This window comes from Trichechus manatus, unplaced genomic scaffold, assembly GCF_000243295.1.
Source record: "Trichechus manatus latirostris isolate Lorelei unplaced genomic scaffold, TriManLat1.0 scaffold00071, whole genome shotgun sequence".
In the NCBI taxonomy this organism is placed as follows: Eukaryota; Metazoa; Chordata; class Mammalia; order Sirenia; family Trichechidae; genus Trichechus; species Trichechus manatus.
Window position 1 is genome coordinate 8,221,406 of NW_004444007.1, and position 17,273 is coordinate 8,238,678.

The following is a 17,273-nucleotide window of genomic DNA, read 5'->3' on the forward strand; positions in this document are numbered from 1 at the left end:
TGTGGGGGCTGACAGAGGTTCAAGCACTCTGTGTAGCCTGCACTGATCCTCTCTTGATTATAGTCACTGCGCACTCATCCATGTGAGTTGTTCCCGGAATTTTAAAAGCCAAAGAAAAATCTTTTACCCAACACTGAGAATCTGGCAAACACTGGGTTTATGCCTGATTTTTTTCTAAAAATTCTACTTTGCCTTTAAACCTTTGTGTATTTATTTCATAAACTAAAATTTTAAGTAGAGAAGATTTTCTCAAGTTTTACTGAATTATTAATATGTACATTTTTTAAGAGTTTAGGTTTTACTGTCCTGAATGTCATAATTATTGTAGGTATCTTTTCTGTTTTTTTAAATTAAAACTTGAGAATACTAATGCTAAATATAAGGTTAGAAATACTTACACAGAAAATTATAAGGGAAAAATTATTATTTGGCTCCTATATTATTTAAAGGAGCCATGGACGCACAATGGTTAAGCCCTGGGCTGCTAACCAAAAGGTCAGTGATTGAAACTCACCAGCTGCCATATAGGAGAAAAGACCTGGTGAGCTGCCTAGGGTCCCTGAGAGGCAGTTCTACTCTGTCCTACAGTGTTGCTATGAGGTGAAATTGACTCGACGGCACACAACAACAACATATTGTTTAAAAAATGAAAACAATAACATTTTTTCTTAATAATTACAGGAAAAAAAGTATTTACATATCAAAATTTGTTGTGAGGGAATTAAGGCAGTAGAATTGAAGCCTAGCTTAGGAACTTGGATTTCATTTAAATTAAAATAAACAAATAAAGATTAAGAGTAAAACCAAATCAGTTGAAACCATATATTTCAGATGCAGCTTATTGTTTTCTGCCTTGTATTGCGATTTATTTTGTCTACTGTATACCATATTTCTTTTCAAAGGGAATGTAAGTTCACTGTATTGAGTAGTAATAATTATATATTTTAATTTTCTGTTCCAGGCATTACAGCAGACAAGAGGTTCTAATAACCTCCTATTATGTAATATATAAAATATTAAACGATTGGGTAAGCCAAAAAAAAAAAAAAAATTAAGGTAAATTCAGTGATATCAGAAACAAATCTGGGCCTTGAGAGAAAGGAGAGGAGCTAGCACTAAAATATACTAATAACTGTACCCTAGAGCTTTAGAGCATAGTGAGACAAAGCCTTCGGCCTGTATGTGTTAGGCATCCAGACCGGGGAAGACCCTGCTAAGGCCAGATAAAGAACTTGGGCAGGGCAAGGGGCTGCCCTAGCCCAGAGCTTGACAACAAGAGAAATTACCTATTTTAGCCTTCTATATGGATTGTTAAAATAAAAAGGCTGTCTGAGAAGCTTGTGGTCACTCCTGGCCCTAACATGGGTTTGGGGCCTGAATTTACACCATTTGCATTGTCCCCATAGTTAGTGGAAACAGGTACTTGACAGAATGTATCCTAAACCCAGGCCTGAAAAAATTCTGAGTTATAAAAATATGAAATTAAGAGAAACAAACAAAAACTACAAAACACGAAAGGAAACAAGTCACCATGAACAAGAAACAGGGAAATAACACTTAAGACTGGATGCCAAAGCCAGACAAACATACCACAAGAAAACTACAGACCAGTATCCCTTATGAATATAAATGTAAAAATCCTCACAAAAATACTAGCTAACCAAATCTAAAAACAATTTAAGGATTACACAACATAATCAAGTGGGTTTTATTCAACAAATGCAAGGGTGGTTCCACACTAGAAAATCAATCAACGTATTATACCACATTAATAGAACAAAGGAAAAGAACCATATATAATCATCTCAATTGATGCAGAAAAGGCACTGGATAAAATTCAATGCTCTTTCATGATAAAAACATTTAACAAGATAGGAATAGAAGGGAAATTACTCAGTATAATAAAGAGTACCTATGAAAAACCCTTAGGTAACACCATGCTCAATGAAGAAAGAGAGCTCATTAAGATCAGAAATAAGACAGGACTGTACTCTCACCACTGCTATTCAACGTTGTACTGGAAGTCCTATCCAAAGCACTTAGGCTAGAAAAAAAACAAATAAAACGTATCCCAATAGGGAACAAAGAAGTAAAACTATCCGTTTGCACAGATGACATGTTCCTATGCACAGAAAACCCAAAGATTACACAAGAAAGCTATTATAAATAATAAATAAATTCAGCAAAGAGGCAGGGTACAAGGTCAACACACAAAAATCAGTCAGGTTTCCTGTATATCAGTAAAGAGCAAATAGAAAAGGAAATTAAGGAAATATTATCATTTACAATAGCATCAAAAAAAAAATAAAGTACATACGAACAAATTTAATCAGGAAGGTGAAAGACTTGTACATAGAAAACTATTAAACATTAATAAAAGAAATCAAAGAAGACCTAAATAACTGGAAAGACATTCCGTGTTTATGGATTGGAAGGCTTAACAGAGTAAAGATGTCAATGCTACCCAAAGCAATCTATAAATTCAATGCAATCCTCATCAAAGTTCCAATAGCCTTCTTTGCTTAAATGGAAAAGCCAATTCTCAAATTTATATGGAAGGACAAGGGACCCTAACTAGCTAAACAAATCTTCAAGAAAAAGAATAAAGTAGGAAGACTCGCACCTCCTGATTTTAAAACATATTGTAAAACTACAATAATTAAAACAGCCTGGTACTATTTTATAGGTATCTGTATCAATGGTATAGATATCTATATCAATGAGATACATATCTACATTAGTGGAATAGAATTGAGGGTCCAGAAATATCAAAAAAATAAAAAGACAACCTACAGACTGGGAGAAAATGTTTGGGAGCCAATTATCATCATATAAAGCCAACAATGGCTCAATATCTGGAATATATTCAATGGAAAAATTAGTAAAACATAAACTAGCAATTTATAGAAGAGTTAAGCAAATGGCCAAAAAATGTGAAAAGGCTCACAAATGCACTATAATGAGGGAATTAAAAATCAGCATTATAGTGAAATACCATTCCATATCAACTTCTTTTTTTTTTTTTAATAATGCCAAAGTGTTACTAAGTATGTGGAGAAATGAGGACCGTTATCCAAGGATGGTGAAAAGATAAACCGATAAAAATCACTTTAGTGAACAATCAGAAAATATCTACTAAAGCTGAAGATGTGCAGATGCTATTTTCCAGCAATCCCACTGGGTATATATATCAAAGAAAGTCTCACATATGTTATATGATAGGTAGGATACAAGGCTTCATCAACATCTGTGAAGTTTTAATAAAAAGAAAATATATCTGAAACAGATTTGGCAAAATACCATTCTTACATTTCTTAGCTGGCATAATGACAATGTCACAGTAGTATCATCTAAAAGTGAGCTTCTATCTCGACCTTGCCCAAAGGTCTCACCATCTTCAAAGAGGAAACTAAAAAGAGATGAAAAATAATTATTTTAATGACCACACAAAATCTATTTTTAATGTTTCTTCTAGAAAATAAAACTGATTCTGGCATCAATCCCTTAATCAAAGAAAAAAATAATTTTCAGACTGAATGGTAATAAAAAATGTAACTGCTGCTTGAGATCTCTCCAAACAAGTCTCATTTCTAGATGTGTCCTGACTTGATATGAATACAGTATATTATGAATAAAAAAGTCTAATCTACTATTTTTTGCTCATGGAGGTTCAATGCTAAAATTACTGACTTTTGAAATGTGCTGCTGAGAAAGTTTATATGGGTGAAAAATGATAAAGGGAAGAAGAAAGAGAAAACATAACAGATGGTAACTTCTCAGGAAAAAGAACACTGAATAATAAATACATGAAATTTATTTAAAATTTCAGATAATTACTTTTGAGAATCTATATATCTTTCAAACAATTTCCTCTTAGAAATTTCATCATCTTACTTCAAATCTAAAAATTTAACATGTAAAGAAAAAAAAATTATGAACAGATGATTCTATAGCTACCTACAATGATCAAATGTAAGTCTGAAAATCTGAAACTAAAATTTAAAGCATTGGTGAAAGCTCAAGAAATTCAGGTTCATATCTTTATGAATAAAAATAAGTAGCAATGGTATATTATTAACTTTGGCCCTTGGGGCTGTACAGCTATTCAACTTCCAATTTAATTTGTAGTATGATATTCTCTTCTGTAGTTCTGCAGATTTCTTCTCAATAGTGACTTAGCACAGTAGTGATCTCTACAACATGCAATGAGGCCACATAGTCCATTTACATTTACATATATATTTAAAAATAGGAAATAGTTCTTTATATTAGGAACACTAGTTTGTTAAGTCTCTCAAATATTACTGTTTTATCTGACTTGTACACTTCTTGTCTGTTACACAATTATTGCAAGATGCCCCATAATAATAACTTCAGTTTAAATAGAACATTAAGCAAACTATTTAATAAAAAGTAATTTAAAAAATTATAAGAGGACTCTGTAATTAGAAATTCTGACCAAGTACACACGGAGCTGACTTCCAGTTGCTTCCATAATCACTTAGTTAGAATGTCTACACAAAAAAAGTCAAAGTTTACTTTTTTAAACACTATTATCAAATTCTTTTTTCATTTCCAAGATAATTTTTCTTTTCTTACTTGGGGAGTGTACAGATAGGTGGTTTGGATCGAATGATTTCCTTGTTGACAAGCTCTTTCTCCAAGTCACCTCCAGCCAAACACCAAAGGTAATATACTTCTTCAATAGATCTTTCCGCCAGATAATCACTGTTGATATCTATTAATAGCAAATTAAAAAGAATCATAGTTATCACACTTTCTGTTTTTAATTAAAAATCAATAGGTAACAATAGAAAACAAAAAAAGAAAAATTGAAGAACATAGCAGGGTTCCCTTTAGACTATTCACACTATAAATTGAACAGAAAGTCAGATGCAGATATATACTGAATATATATTCACTTTCTTTGAGATAAAGAGGAATAAGATATTTCTTTATATAAAAATGCAAAACTATTAATACATATGGAAGAACTATATGGTTTCCATTGGGTTTAACATGCATTTACTGTATTAGAACAGAGGGGAAAAAAATCATGATCCCAGCAGTTGATGTCAGTTAAATTCAAATAACTTTTACTAGGTTTTATGTTCAAACTCTAGGGAAAAATGAAACAAAAACAACTTTTGATTTCTAAACTTTTTGTTCTTCTGAATTGCAGATAAGTGATTTTGGACTTGCCATGATTCCTTTCTAAAATTTCAGTTTTGAATTCTATGAAATGGGTGACAAAAATAATAAGTTATTATTTGTTAAGTGCTGAGAACCTGGAAAATAAAAAAATTATGTGTTCCTCAAAAAAATGAAATAAATAAAAATATTATATACTTTGTTTACATAATGAGCAAAAACGTACTTACAGGGTACCACACATAAAAACAACCCCCATTTAAAACTTGATATATAATATTCTAGATACAGTGGTGGTTCATTGATAAAATTCTCTCTCCTTCCATGCAGGAGACCCAGGTTGGATTTCCAGCCAATGCACTTCATGCACAGCTACCACCCATCTGTCACTGGAGGCTTGTGTGTTGTCATGATGCTAAACAAGGCCCAGCAGAGCTTCTAGACTAAGACACTAGGAAGAAGGGCCTGGAAATCTACTTCCAAAAACCAGCCACTGAAAACCCTACAGATCACAAACGATCTGATGGGCAACCAATCATGGGGATGGCGCAGGATGGGGCAGAATTTTGTTCTGTTGTGCACGGGGTCACCATGAGTTGGTGGCCGACTTGACAATAGCTAACAACAACAACATACAATATTATAGTGATACAGACACATATTTAGTTTTACACTAAATAATTTTTCTTTACTTTTTTTTGAGATATAGTTGATTATATTAGTAGAAAAGGAGGTAAACAGGTGTTTTCTTTTAACTTTAAGGTTGACTTAAAACATCATATAGTTCTAGTAACGACGCATTGCTGAGTCACCCAAAGCAATTAATATTTTATTGAAAAGGATGAAAGCAACTTCTTTAAGCTTAAGTTTCAAAATATTTCAAATAGAATTATGTAGGCTGACATAAAGCAGCATTATGAGTTTCCAAAAATGTTATGCATAAATTTTGGATACTCTGCTTGGATAAATGAGAGCATTAATTAGACAGCACTAAATGACTGGCTTAGGATATGCAACCCAGCCAAAACTACTTATACTCTTTTAGCTTGTTCACTAAGTACTTAACACATTTCCTAAATGTCTTCAGAGCAGGGGTAGTTTCTTTGGTATTCCCCAGGCATACAAAATAGAAATTCAGTGAATACTTGGTGGTTTCATTCTACTCTGTCCTGTAGGGTCACTATAAGTTGGAATTGACTCGACGGCAATCAGTTTGGTTTGGTTTCATTAAGCATTCCTTAAAGCACCACTTTTGACTGAAGCCATTCTGAATAAACGAATCCTAGACTAAGAACTTTGACTAAGAAAGACTATAATTCACTTATACTTTTAAAATTCAAACACTTTATCTCTTATTAGTAGGTAATAATGACTATAAGCAGAGATCAATTTCAATAATTAAACAAGGGAAGGCTTAGTCAAAAACCTAATTACATGTATTCTCTCCAGCTGATCTTGTTACCTGTTTGAAGTGAATGATGACCTACATGCAGTGGAGTGCTCGAGGTGGCACCGACCATAAGGGCCATTGTAAAAATTTCAGGAATTTTTCAAGCCAGCTGTTAAACACAGTTATTATTAAAAATTAAATTATATGAACTTGTAATTATATAAATTATATTTTAAAATAAAGGTAATAAGTATTAAAAACTCATCAATTAATAATTATTTTACCACAATTTACCATTATCTATGCTCTTGAGATTATGTCTATTTTATCTGTATGGGGAAAATCTATATCATGGTATGCGTGCATCTCTTCTCAATTCTGCATTCAGTGAGTTCATGTTGGTAGTTTAAAATTAACCACGGTGGGAATAGTTACACCACAGATATTAGCAAGTGCCTCAATAAGGGCTTCATTCCCAGACAGCCAGTAATTTATTTTTTACCAGCTTGCTACTGCCTACATGCATAAGTGCTTACAGAAGTCAAAGAAAAAGTCATGACTAACAGATTCTGATTCATCTTTTATGAGGATTTGAATGCTTCTGGCTGCAAATAATATCCTACTAAAAGTATTGACCTCTATTCATAATAGTGACTGAATGACTGTCTGCCTCCTCATTTGGCATAAATGCTACTTGAAGATACAGGGTACAGCTCATAGTAGGTGCTCAAAAATATTTAATTGAATGAATGTTTAGTAAATATTCTTTGTCATGACTTGTCATGAAAACTTTTCAGTATAAGTAATTTACTGGTGTCACTAACACACACACACACACAGACACACACACACATTCTGAGAGTTGTAATCTTCACATACCAAAAAGCTGATATTTTCTTAAACATGTAGAGTATAATGGATGAGGTTTCCAATGACTAATATGATTTTTAGACTTCATTTATAATAAATTATCTGGAATATCATATATAAATGTTGATGAAGAAATAAAGTATAATGGAAATTCTACTGGGAATTAGAATTCCTTATTTTTATCACCAAGATTTGACATGAAAATAGGACTCTGGTTCTTATAAACAAACTTCTTTTCTTTTTGTGCCACTGCCTTACACTTATTTTTAAAGTTCTTGCTCCAAAGCAATTTAAAGGATTAATAAGTTAGTTCAGTTATATTGTAAGCACTTTCAGAATTGTCTCTTGATAAATTCAAAACTTAAAGTAGAAGAAGCGTACTTCTTTTAAAAACAGTGTTCACATTATTGCCTATTTTCTATTTATCATTACCTTTACACAGCTGACTGATATCCTCAGGTAGAGTTAAATCAGCACATCTTAGAGAAGATGAAAACAGACTAGCAGGTTTCATAAAGGGAGTATATAAAGGTGACACTTCACTGAACAGCTTGTCCTGCATTAATTCACCTGCGGTTGGCCTTGAGAAACACATTTAAAATAAACAGCACAAATGAAAGTCATTAAAAGTTTCCTAGAATAATGGCATACATTCAAGGAGACACTTAAATGTATTAAATACCGCATTAGCATAGAAAATAATAAAGATTTCCTTAGAGAAGTCTAAATGTATACTTGAATGTACTAATTTCAAACATTATATGCCTAAGAAGTTTCTGGACACTTGTATGATCAACAGTGACATCGTCAAATGAAAGTAAATTAATAAGACTTCTAAGAAATCCTTTTTTATTATCAATAATTGTTAGCTTATCTCACTATTGTTCCCATTTCTCTCACATTATCTTTTGTATTTAGGAATATCTACATTCCACAATTTAATTGATTTTATATTTATAGGCTGGGAAAAAAAGAAACTATTACTGTATTTTTCACAAATAACATGCCCACACATATAACGCACATAGAGTGTCTAGGAAAATAATGTGTGAGGGGGTTGCACAGTTGGCAAAAAAATGTATAATGTGCATGTAATACTGCATAAAAATATGGTAACTTCTTTTTGGTATGTGCCAATTTTTGACCATGGTTTAACTTTAATTATCTTTTCTTTTGTTATTAACATAAAATAAAAACTTCAAAATCACAACTAACAGTTGTGATACTGATGTCAATTATGTGCTACTACATATATATAAATTTTATTTAACCATTAATATTATAACAAATACAAAAAAAATCTACTACTTATGTGATAAGGATCTCACTGTAATTACAAACTCTTCATAGTATCAACCTTTTAGAAGGGTGGAAGGTGAGGCACTTCTTCAAAAGATTTATCACATTTTCAGGGAGTTCCTGATAAATAAAAAGAGAAAGGAATTATTCAAAATAATCCATTTTTAATATACATTTTACACAACTCTCTTCTACTCTAGGAAGTTTTGATTTTTTTAAAAAGTATTCGGGCTTAATATTTATATTAGTTTCTTTGTGAAAAAGCAAATACCTAAGCAGAAATAAGAAAGCTTTAAAATAGCTTGCTACTAGATCCCAAGTATACAAAACTTTCATTAACAGATTAATGACAAACCTTTATAATGTCCAGACAACCATGCTCTTCAGCCAGAACTATCACAGTATCATCTACGCAGTCTATAAAAAAGAAAAACTACATAAATTAATGTTTCTTTTCTAATCTATCAGACTAGCTTGGAACTGAACACTGATCGATTTTTTTAAATGGTGTAATGCAAATTGGAATATTAAAAGCTTCTAACTTTGTTAACTTTCTACTGTAGTAGTTCAATAAAAATAAAGACCTCAAACACTAAATATTAATTGAATAAGAGATTCTGAAAGATAGTAGCTTAAATAGTGAGATAAAACAGTGATTCAAGGAAGGTAAAGTTTCTCTTTTTCTATGTGTATTTTATTCTGTAAAAGGCTTTTTCATGATTACAAGACTAATTTATTTTTACTATATATAATCTGGAGAATTTGCCTGGGGATTTAAAGTATAAGATTAGTTTATATTAATCTCCAAGACTCCCTAATAGCTATATTATCAATCCTTAAAATCAAATGTGGTAAATATGATAAAAGTTTATTTATAATTGAATATTATTTAATATTTATTATTACTATTCTGTATATATTATTATTTGTAAATCTTCTTAACCTGGATACCAATCTGTTACTTTTTTATATAAAAGCTCTATTTGTGTTCTTTCCCCTTTATTAACACACATGCTTAATGTATTTTACTCTAAAGTAGCCTATACAAATTTTTATTAAATTGAATAATAAGTGCTTAGATCTAATTTACATGCAAAATGATATGAGCTTCTCATGAAGAAAAATTATTATTCCTGAGTCCTTATTCATACATAATTCATCAAATAGAAAGACAGCCCATAAGTTAACATGCATATTCTGAAGGTAAACTACTACACGGAAGAATAATTTTATTTTCTTGTATTTGATTTCACAATTTGGCTAAATCATGAAGTCAAGATTATTTCCATCTAGTTTAAAATTCCTTACAGAATAAATAAAGGTGTACTATAATACTTCAGCAGGCTGTCCTGCTAATGCTTACTTACCACTGATCTTTAGAAAGTAAAGATATTTCAGGGTATTCACTATTTCAGAACATATCCTTACTGTGCATGATTATTAACAGATACTAAAATTTATATTTATAGTTGAAAGATAATATGATAATATATAAATTTCACTACACTTACCCAAGGTAAGCAAAAATTTCAATCTTTCAGAAATATCCAAGCTCTGAAATAATTTTCTCCCCTACATAAAATAGAAAATAAATTCTTAACATTTTAATCTTTTTTTTTTTCTCCCAGTGAAGTCTTTTTAAAATTTTTCATAGCTGAAAACAATTCCTTCAGAGGTTTTTACTCAATTTGTAAAGTCAGCTTCACTAATGAAGGAAACCCTGGTGGCGTAGTGGTTAAGAGCTATGGCTGCTAATCAAAAGGTCGGCAGTTTGACTCTACCAGGCGCTCCTTGGAAACTCTATAGGGCAGTTCTACTCTGCCCTATAGGGTTGCTATGAGTTGGAATTAACTTGATGACAATGGTTACCCGCCCCGGGCTGGGGGTGGGGGTGGGTTTCACTAATGAAAAAATTATTGGTAAAATGACAACATTAAACAAATATTTTATAATATTTAATAGTCAAATATTTTATATATCTAAAGATTGTCAAGTTCTAGCTTGATCTCAAGCATTGTTCACTTTTCAGACTCAAATATCTGGATGTCTAGGAGATGAGATTCTAAGTCACTAGGAGTTTTACTTGATTATGAGACCAAGAGATACCCTGATAAAGACTCATATTAGCATTTAATCTTCCCAACAAATTCTTAAATATATATCATGATTTAGGTAGTCTGTTATCTCCACTGAGGAACCTTCATAACACTTCTTCCTCCTTCTACAATGAGTTACACAGACATCCATTGTACTCCAATAGCACATGGCATATTTCTTTGCTTTAAGACACATAGTTCATTTGCTTCCCAGGAGACTCCTTGGCATGGAATCTGGAGTTAAACACTTACACCTTCTACAAATATGTGTTGAGCAATTATTGTGTGAATTTTGACTCTTTCATCATTGAACAGTTATAGAACTTGGGCAAACTACTTAACCACCTTAAGCCTCACTTTTCTTATCTGTAAACTGGAATATTAACAGTATGTACGTAAATAATATAAGTATATACATTTTTATCCCCCACTTGTCTGTCAGTTTGTCATACTGTGGTGGGCTTGTGTGTTGTAGTGATGCTGGAAGCTAAGCCACCAGTATTTCAAATACTAGCAAGGTGACCTATTCTGGACAGATTTCAGAAGAACTTCCAAACTAAGACAAACTATGAAGAAGGGCCTGGCAATCTACTAAAAAAATTGGCCAGCGAAAACATTTTGAATAGCAGAGGATCATTGTCTGATAATAGTTCCGGAAGATAAGCCTCTCAGGTTGGAAGACACTGAAAATATGACTGAGGAAGGCCACACAAATTGTGATAACATCAAGGACATCAAACATGAAGAAAGCAAAAGGTCATCAAAAAGAGAGGAAATAAAAGACTAAAATGGATGTCAGAAGAGACTCTGAAACTTGCTCTTGAATGTAAAGTGGCTAGAGCAAACGGAAAAAATGATGAAGTAACAAGAATCAAACAGAAGATTTCAAAAGGCGGCTGAGAAGACAAAGTGAAGTATTATAATGAAATGTGCAAAGACCTGCAGTTAGAAAACCAAAAGGGAAGACATGTTCGGCATTTCTCAAGCTGAAGGAACTGAAGAAAAAACCCAAACCTTGCATTGCAATATCGAAGGATTCTATGAGCAAAATATTGAACAATACAGGCAGCATCAAAATAATATGGAAGGAATGCACAGAGTCACTGTACCAAAAAGAATTGGTCGACGTACAACCACTTCAGGAGGTAGCATATAATCAAGAACTGATGGTACTGAAAGCAGAAGTCCAAGCTGCACTAAGTCATTTGCGAGAAATGCCTCCAGGAACTGACAGAATACCAACTGAGATGTTTCAACAAATGGATGCAATGCTGGAAATGCTCACTCATGTATGCCAAGAAATCTGGAAGACAGCTACCTGGCCAACTGACTGGAAGAGATCCACATTTGTGCCCACTCCAAAGAAAGCTGATCTAACGGAATGCAGAAATTATTGAACAATATCATTAATATCACACGTAAGTAAAAGTTTGCTGAAGACAATTCAAAAATGGTTGCAGCACTACATTGACAGGGAACTACTAGAAATTCAAGATGGATTCAGAAGAGGGTATGGAACAAAGCAATGTCAGGGCTTTGACATTGCTGATGATGTCAGATGGATCTTGACTAAAAGCAGAGAACACCGGAAAGATGTTTCCCTGTGTTTTATTGACTACGCAAAGGCATTCGACTGTGTGGATCATAACAAATTGTGGATTACATTGCGAAGAATGGGAATTCCAGAACACTTAATTGTGCTCATCCAGAACCTGTATATAGGTCAAGAGGGAGTCATTTCAACAGAACAAGGGGATACTGTGTGTTTTAAAATCAGGAAAGGTGTGCATCAGGATTGTATCCTTTCACTATACTCATTCAATCTGTATGCTGCTGAGCAAATAATCATAACTATATGAAGAGGAAAGGGGCATTAAGATTGGAAGAAGACTTATTAACAACCTGCAATATGCAGATGACACAACCTTGCTTGCTAAAAGCCAAGAAGACTTGGACCACTTACAGACAAAGATTAAAGACTACAGCCTTTAGTACGGATTACACCTCAACATAAAGAAAACAAAAATCCTTAAAACTGAACTAATAAGCAACATTGTGATAAAAAGAGAAAAGATCGACATCAAGGATTTCATTTTACTTGAATCCACAATCAATGCCCATGGAAGTAGCTGCTGCAAAAGGCCTCTTTAAAATGTTAAAAAGCATAAATGTCACTTTGAGGATTAAAGTGTACCTGACCCAAGCCACACTATTTTCAGTCGCCTCATATGCATGCAAAAACTAGATGATGAAAAAGGAAGCCCAAAGAATTGAACCATTTGAATTATGGTGTTGGCGAAGAATATTGAGTATACCGTGGACTGCCAGAAGAATGAACAAATCTGTCTTGGAAGAAGTACAGCCAGAACGCTCCTTAGAAGCAAGGACGGCTTTGGACATGCTATCAGGAGGGACTGAACCCTGAAAAGGACATCATGCTTGGTAAAGTAGAGGATCAGAGAAAAAGAGGACGACCCTTAATGAGATAGACTGACACAGTGGCTGCAACTATGGGCTCAAACATAGCAATGATTGTGAGGATGGCGCAGGACCAGGCGGTGTTTTGTTCTGTTATACACAAGGTTGTTATGAGTTGGAACCAACTCAACACCACCTAACAACAAGAAGAACATACATTTATGTAACACAGAAAAAATGCTTAACACTTTTGGCACACAGAAAATACTGCATATATGATGCCTATTATTATAATATTATAGGGTTTCCAAGGAGCGGCTGGTGGATTCGAATTGTCATACTTTCGGTTAGCAGTCAAGCTCTTAACCACTGCACCACCATAAATTTACACAACCCTTTAAATATTTAGAAGGAGAAAGATTAAGAAGACAGTCCAGTCTTTATGTAGATAGAGAGACTCTCTGAAATTGTTTTAAAATAGAGAGGAAAGAACTTTCTTAACGATTAATGAAATAAGAACTATAGATGGAAAGATCATTTTAAAAAAAGGTTGCCATCCTGTCTTCTCAACCTTTTACATTACTAACATATTAATATTCCAAAAATGGAGGTGTGATTTCATTAATATCCAGTTAAAATATTTTCAGTGGTTTCCCAAACTTTGTACAGGTAGTCCATGCTTACGATGTATTTGAGTTACAATGAACCACACTTAAGGCTGTCAGTTTTTTCTTTTTTTGGTACATCTGGTTGTTAGCAGTATGTACTATGTACAATGTTTCAGTCCGTAATTTGCTGATGTTATCATTCTCAGATGTTCACTCGCAGATGTTCACAGATCAGATTTATAAAGATACTGATAATAAAAGGCAATAATAATGAAAACTAAAAAAAGAAAAGGTATTTGACATATCAGAACCAACTTACAAGGGAGTAGTTGGAACAGAACCCTGTCATAAGTTGGGTACTAACAGTATATAACAAAATAAAAATGTCTCAATTTAGTACTTAAAGTCTCCTAGGATATTGCTCCAGTGTATCTTTTTAGTCTCATTGCCTAGGATTTATCTACCCTAAGATGAACACACACACACACACACACACACACACACACACACACACACACACACACACACACTCCCATGAAGCAGTTAAATTTGATTACCTGCAATATACCAAACACACTCTGCCTATTCTGGTCTATATATTTTGACTCATGTTATACCGTCTAACCAGAAACCAGTTACCATTGAGTTAACCTCAACTGTGTCAGAGTAGAACTATACTCTATAGGGTTTTCAATGGCTGATGTTTTGGAAGTAGATTGCCAAGCCTTTCTTTTGAGGCACTGCTGGGTGGACTCAAAACTCGAACTTTCAGTTAGCAGCCAAGCGCCTACCAGTAATCTTTCTTTATATCTACCACCATTCTACATATTCTTTACTCCATTCTTACTTCTGAATGTTAATTTCATGAGTTAAAGAATTCGAATTTTAAATTTTTTTTCCCTTTACACTTTGATAGCATTGTTCCAGTTTTCTCAAGTCCACACTGCTGAGTTTAATGTCATTCTAATTCTCATCCTTTATAGGTAGTATGTCTTTTCTATCTGGCAGGTTTTAAGATTTTTTTCTTTAACACTGATAAAGATATAAGAGCTTACTTAGTAGAGGCAGTTTAGTGTTTTGTTTAAGAATACAGCTTTGGAGGTGAACTGATGGATGGGAATATGGTTTAACAATTTACTGCTATGTAACTTACACTGCTTAATATATCTGTGTCACAATTTCCCAACCTGTAGAGATAATAATTAGGTAAACTTTAAAGAATAGTGTGAGGGCTGATTGAGATAATAGATGTAAAGTGATTTGCCTTCTTCCTGATAAGTTCTCGATAAACGTTACCCATTATTTCATTACTGTTTTGATTTTTTTTCATTCACCTTGCATGGTCATTAGTGAGTTCTTTCAAACTGAGCACTTATGCCTTTCTTCCAGCTCTGAGAAATATTTAGTCCTCCCTTTCTCAAATCTTGGTTGTTCTGTAATTGCTTTACCCTGTATACACAACAGATGTTAGAAAGTCTAGATCTATCTTCCTTGCCTTTTAAAATTTATTTTATATTATATTTCTTTATCTTTTCTTGCCATGTTCTCGGAGAATTACCGAACTTCATCTTCCACTTTCAGTTGTGCCTAGATTGCTATGATCTATCAAGTTCTTTATTTCAATAATTACATTTTTGTTTTCTTAAAAGCCCTAACTGGTTGTTCTTTACAATAACTGTTCTTGTTCCATAGCCTCTATAATTGTTTCATCAATAAAACTATTTCTTTATTTTTTAAAGAACACACATATTTATTTTAAAGCCATATTAATGGACTTTAAACACTGTTTCTGAGATGTAAAGTTTTCTATTGGCTGTTTCTTTTTTTTAATTGTAGAGGTCATATTTAGATATTTGGTATTTCTTAGACATGTACTCACCCTTTGATACAGAATTCTCCTACTGCCTACACAAATTTTGGACTTGGAAATTTCTAGGCAGCAGAGTCGCTGTACTTATTTACTTTTTGGTGATATGGCAAGTGCTTCTTGGCAAAATGGTCTTAGCTATAGCTTCTTATTTATTTACTTAGAATTTCTAGGAAGCCAAAAGGTCCCTTTGTTAGTTGTTGGTGTTAATAATTTATTTCTTAATTTTTTAAAAATTTTTTCCCATACAAAAATTTATACATACATTGTTATGTGACTCTAATTGCTCTCCCTATACTGTGACAGCACACTCCTCCTTTCCACCCGATTCCCACGTCCATTCAACCAGCTCCTAACCCTCTCTGCCTTCCCATCTCACCTCCAGACAGAAGCTGCCCGTTTAGTCTCTTGTATCTACTTGAGCTAAGAGGCACACTCCTCACGAGTATCACTTTATGTCCCACAGGCCAGTCCAATCCCTGTCTGAAGAGTGGGCCTTGGAAATTGTTTTACTTCTGAGCTGATAGAGAATCCAGGGGCCATGCTTTCTGGGCTTCCTCAAGTCTCAGTCAGACCATTAAGTCTGGTCTTCTTACTAGAATTTGAGTTCTGCACCCCACCTTTCTCCTGCTCCATCAGGGACTTTCTGTTGTGTTCCCTGTCAGGGTGGTTACTGGTGGTAGCGGGGCACCATCTAGTTCTTCTGGTCTCAGGCTGATGAAGTCTCTGGTTTATGTGGCCCTTTCTGTCTCTTGGGCTAATACTTCCCTTGTGTCTTTGGTGTTCTTCATTCTCCTTTACTCCAGGTGGCTGGGACCAATCGATGCATTTTAGATGGCCACTTTCAAGCTTTTAAGACCCCAGACACCACTCACCAAAGTAGGATGCAGAATATTTTCTTAATAAGCTTTGTTATGCCAATTGAACTAGATGTCCCCTGAAAGCATGGTCCCCAGACTCCTACCTCTGCTACTCTGTCCATCAAAGTGATTGTATTCAGGTATTTCTTAATATTTTATATCAAATCTAAGGGTTTTGTGAGATAGGAAAAGATTTAAGCTCATGTTTAGTCTGCCATTCTTAAACTGGACTTTTCAAACTTTGAATACCACTTTAAATGCCATGAAACCCTTATGGTGGAATTAATCTTTCTTTTCTTGAATTCACACAACTCTCTGTATTTACTTTAGAAGTTTATGATTTGAATTTAAATTATAAGCTCTTTGACACTATGTCTTAATCATATTTTATCCCTTCTAAAATTTGGCATGATTCCATACACACAGTATATTACTCACATAAAACGTACCCAGATCATTAGTAAAGAATTTAGATATAGATGATGGTAATAAAAAAGAAAATCTGTATACTTCACATTTACGCTTATGTATACTTCCAATTCACATTCCAATATAATTTTTCATTTAAACTGGGATTTTAAAGAAAAACAAAATTTAGTATTGCTCTATAGCAATAAAAAATAGGATGGTCTGGACAAAGGATAGCAAAGAATCAGAAAATGTGGCATTTCCCTTATAAAAAGCAGTGCTGCATGTAAATTACCATGTCATTAT

At 33.5% G+C, this 17,273-nt stretch overlaps 1 protein-coding gene across 7 annotated transcripts in view; it reads right to left on the minus strand.

Annotated features, from left to right (window-relative positions):
• The window catches only part of TBCK (TBC1 domain containing kinase), a 273,293-nt gene that overhangs the window by 173,458 nt on the left and 82,562 nt on the right, over positions 1–17,273 (minus strand). For all 7 annotated transcript variants that reach the window (XM_023734775.1, XM_023734773.1, XM_023734774.1 and 4 more), the window contains 6 exons: positions 10,222–10,282; positions 9,066–9,127; positions 8,769–8,830; positions 7,844–7,992; positions 4,600–4,738; positions 3,310–3,409 (listed from right to left, as the gene is read on the minus strand). In XM_023734775.1, the coding sequence (XP_023590543.1) occupies positions 3,310–3,409; positions 4,600–4,738; positions 7,844–7,992; positions 8,769–8,830; positions 9,066–9,127; positions 10,222–10,282 (573 nt within the window). The remainder of the gene's footprint in view (positions 1–3,309; positions 3,410–4,599; positions 4,739–7,843; positions 7,993–8,768; positions 8,831–9,065; positions 9,128–10,221; positions 10,283–17,273) is intronic.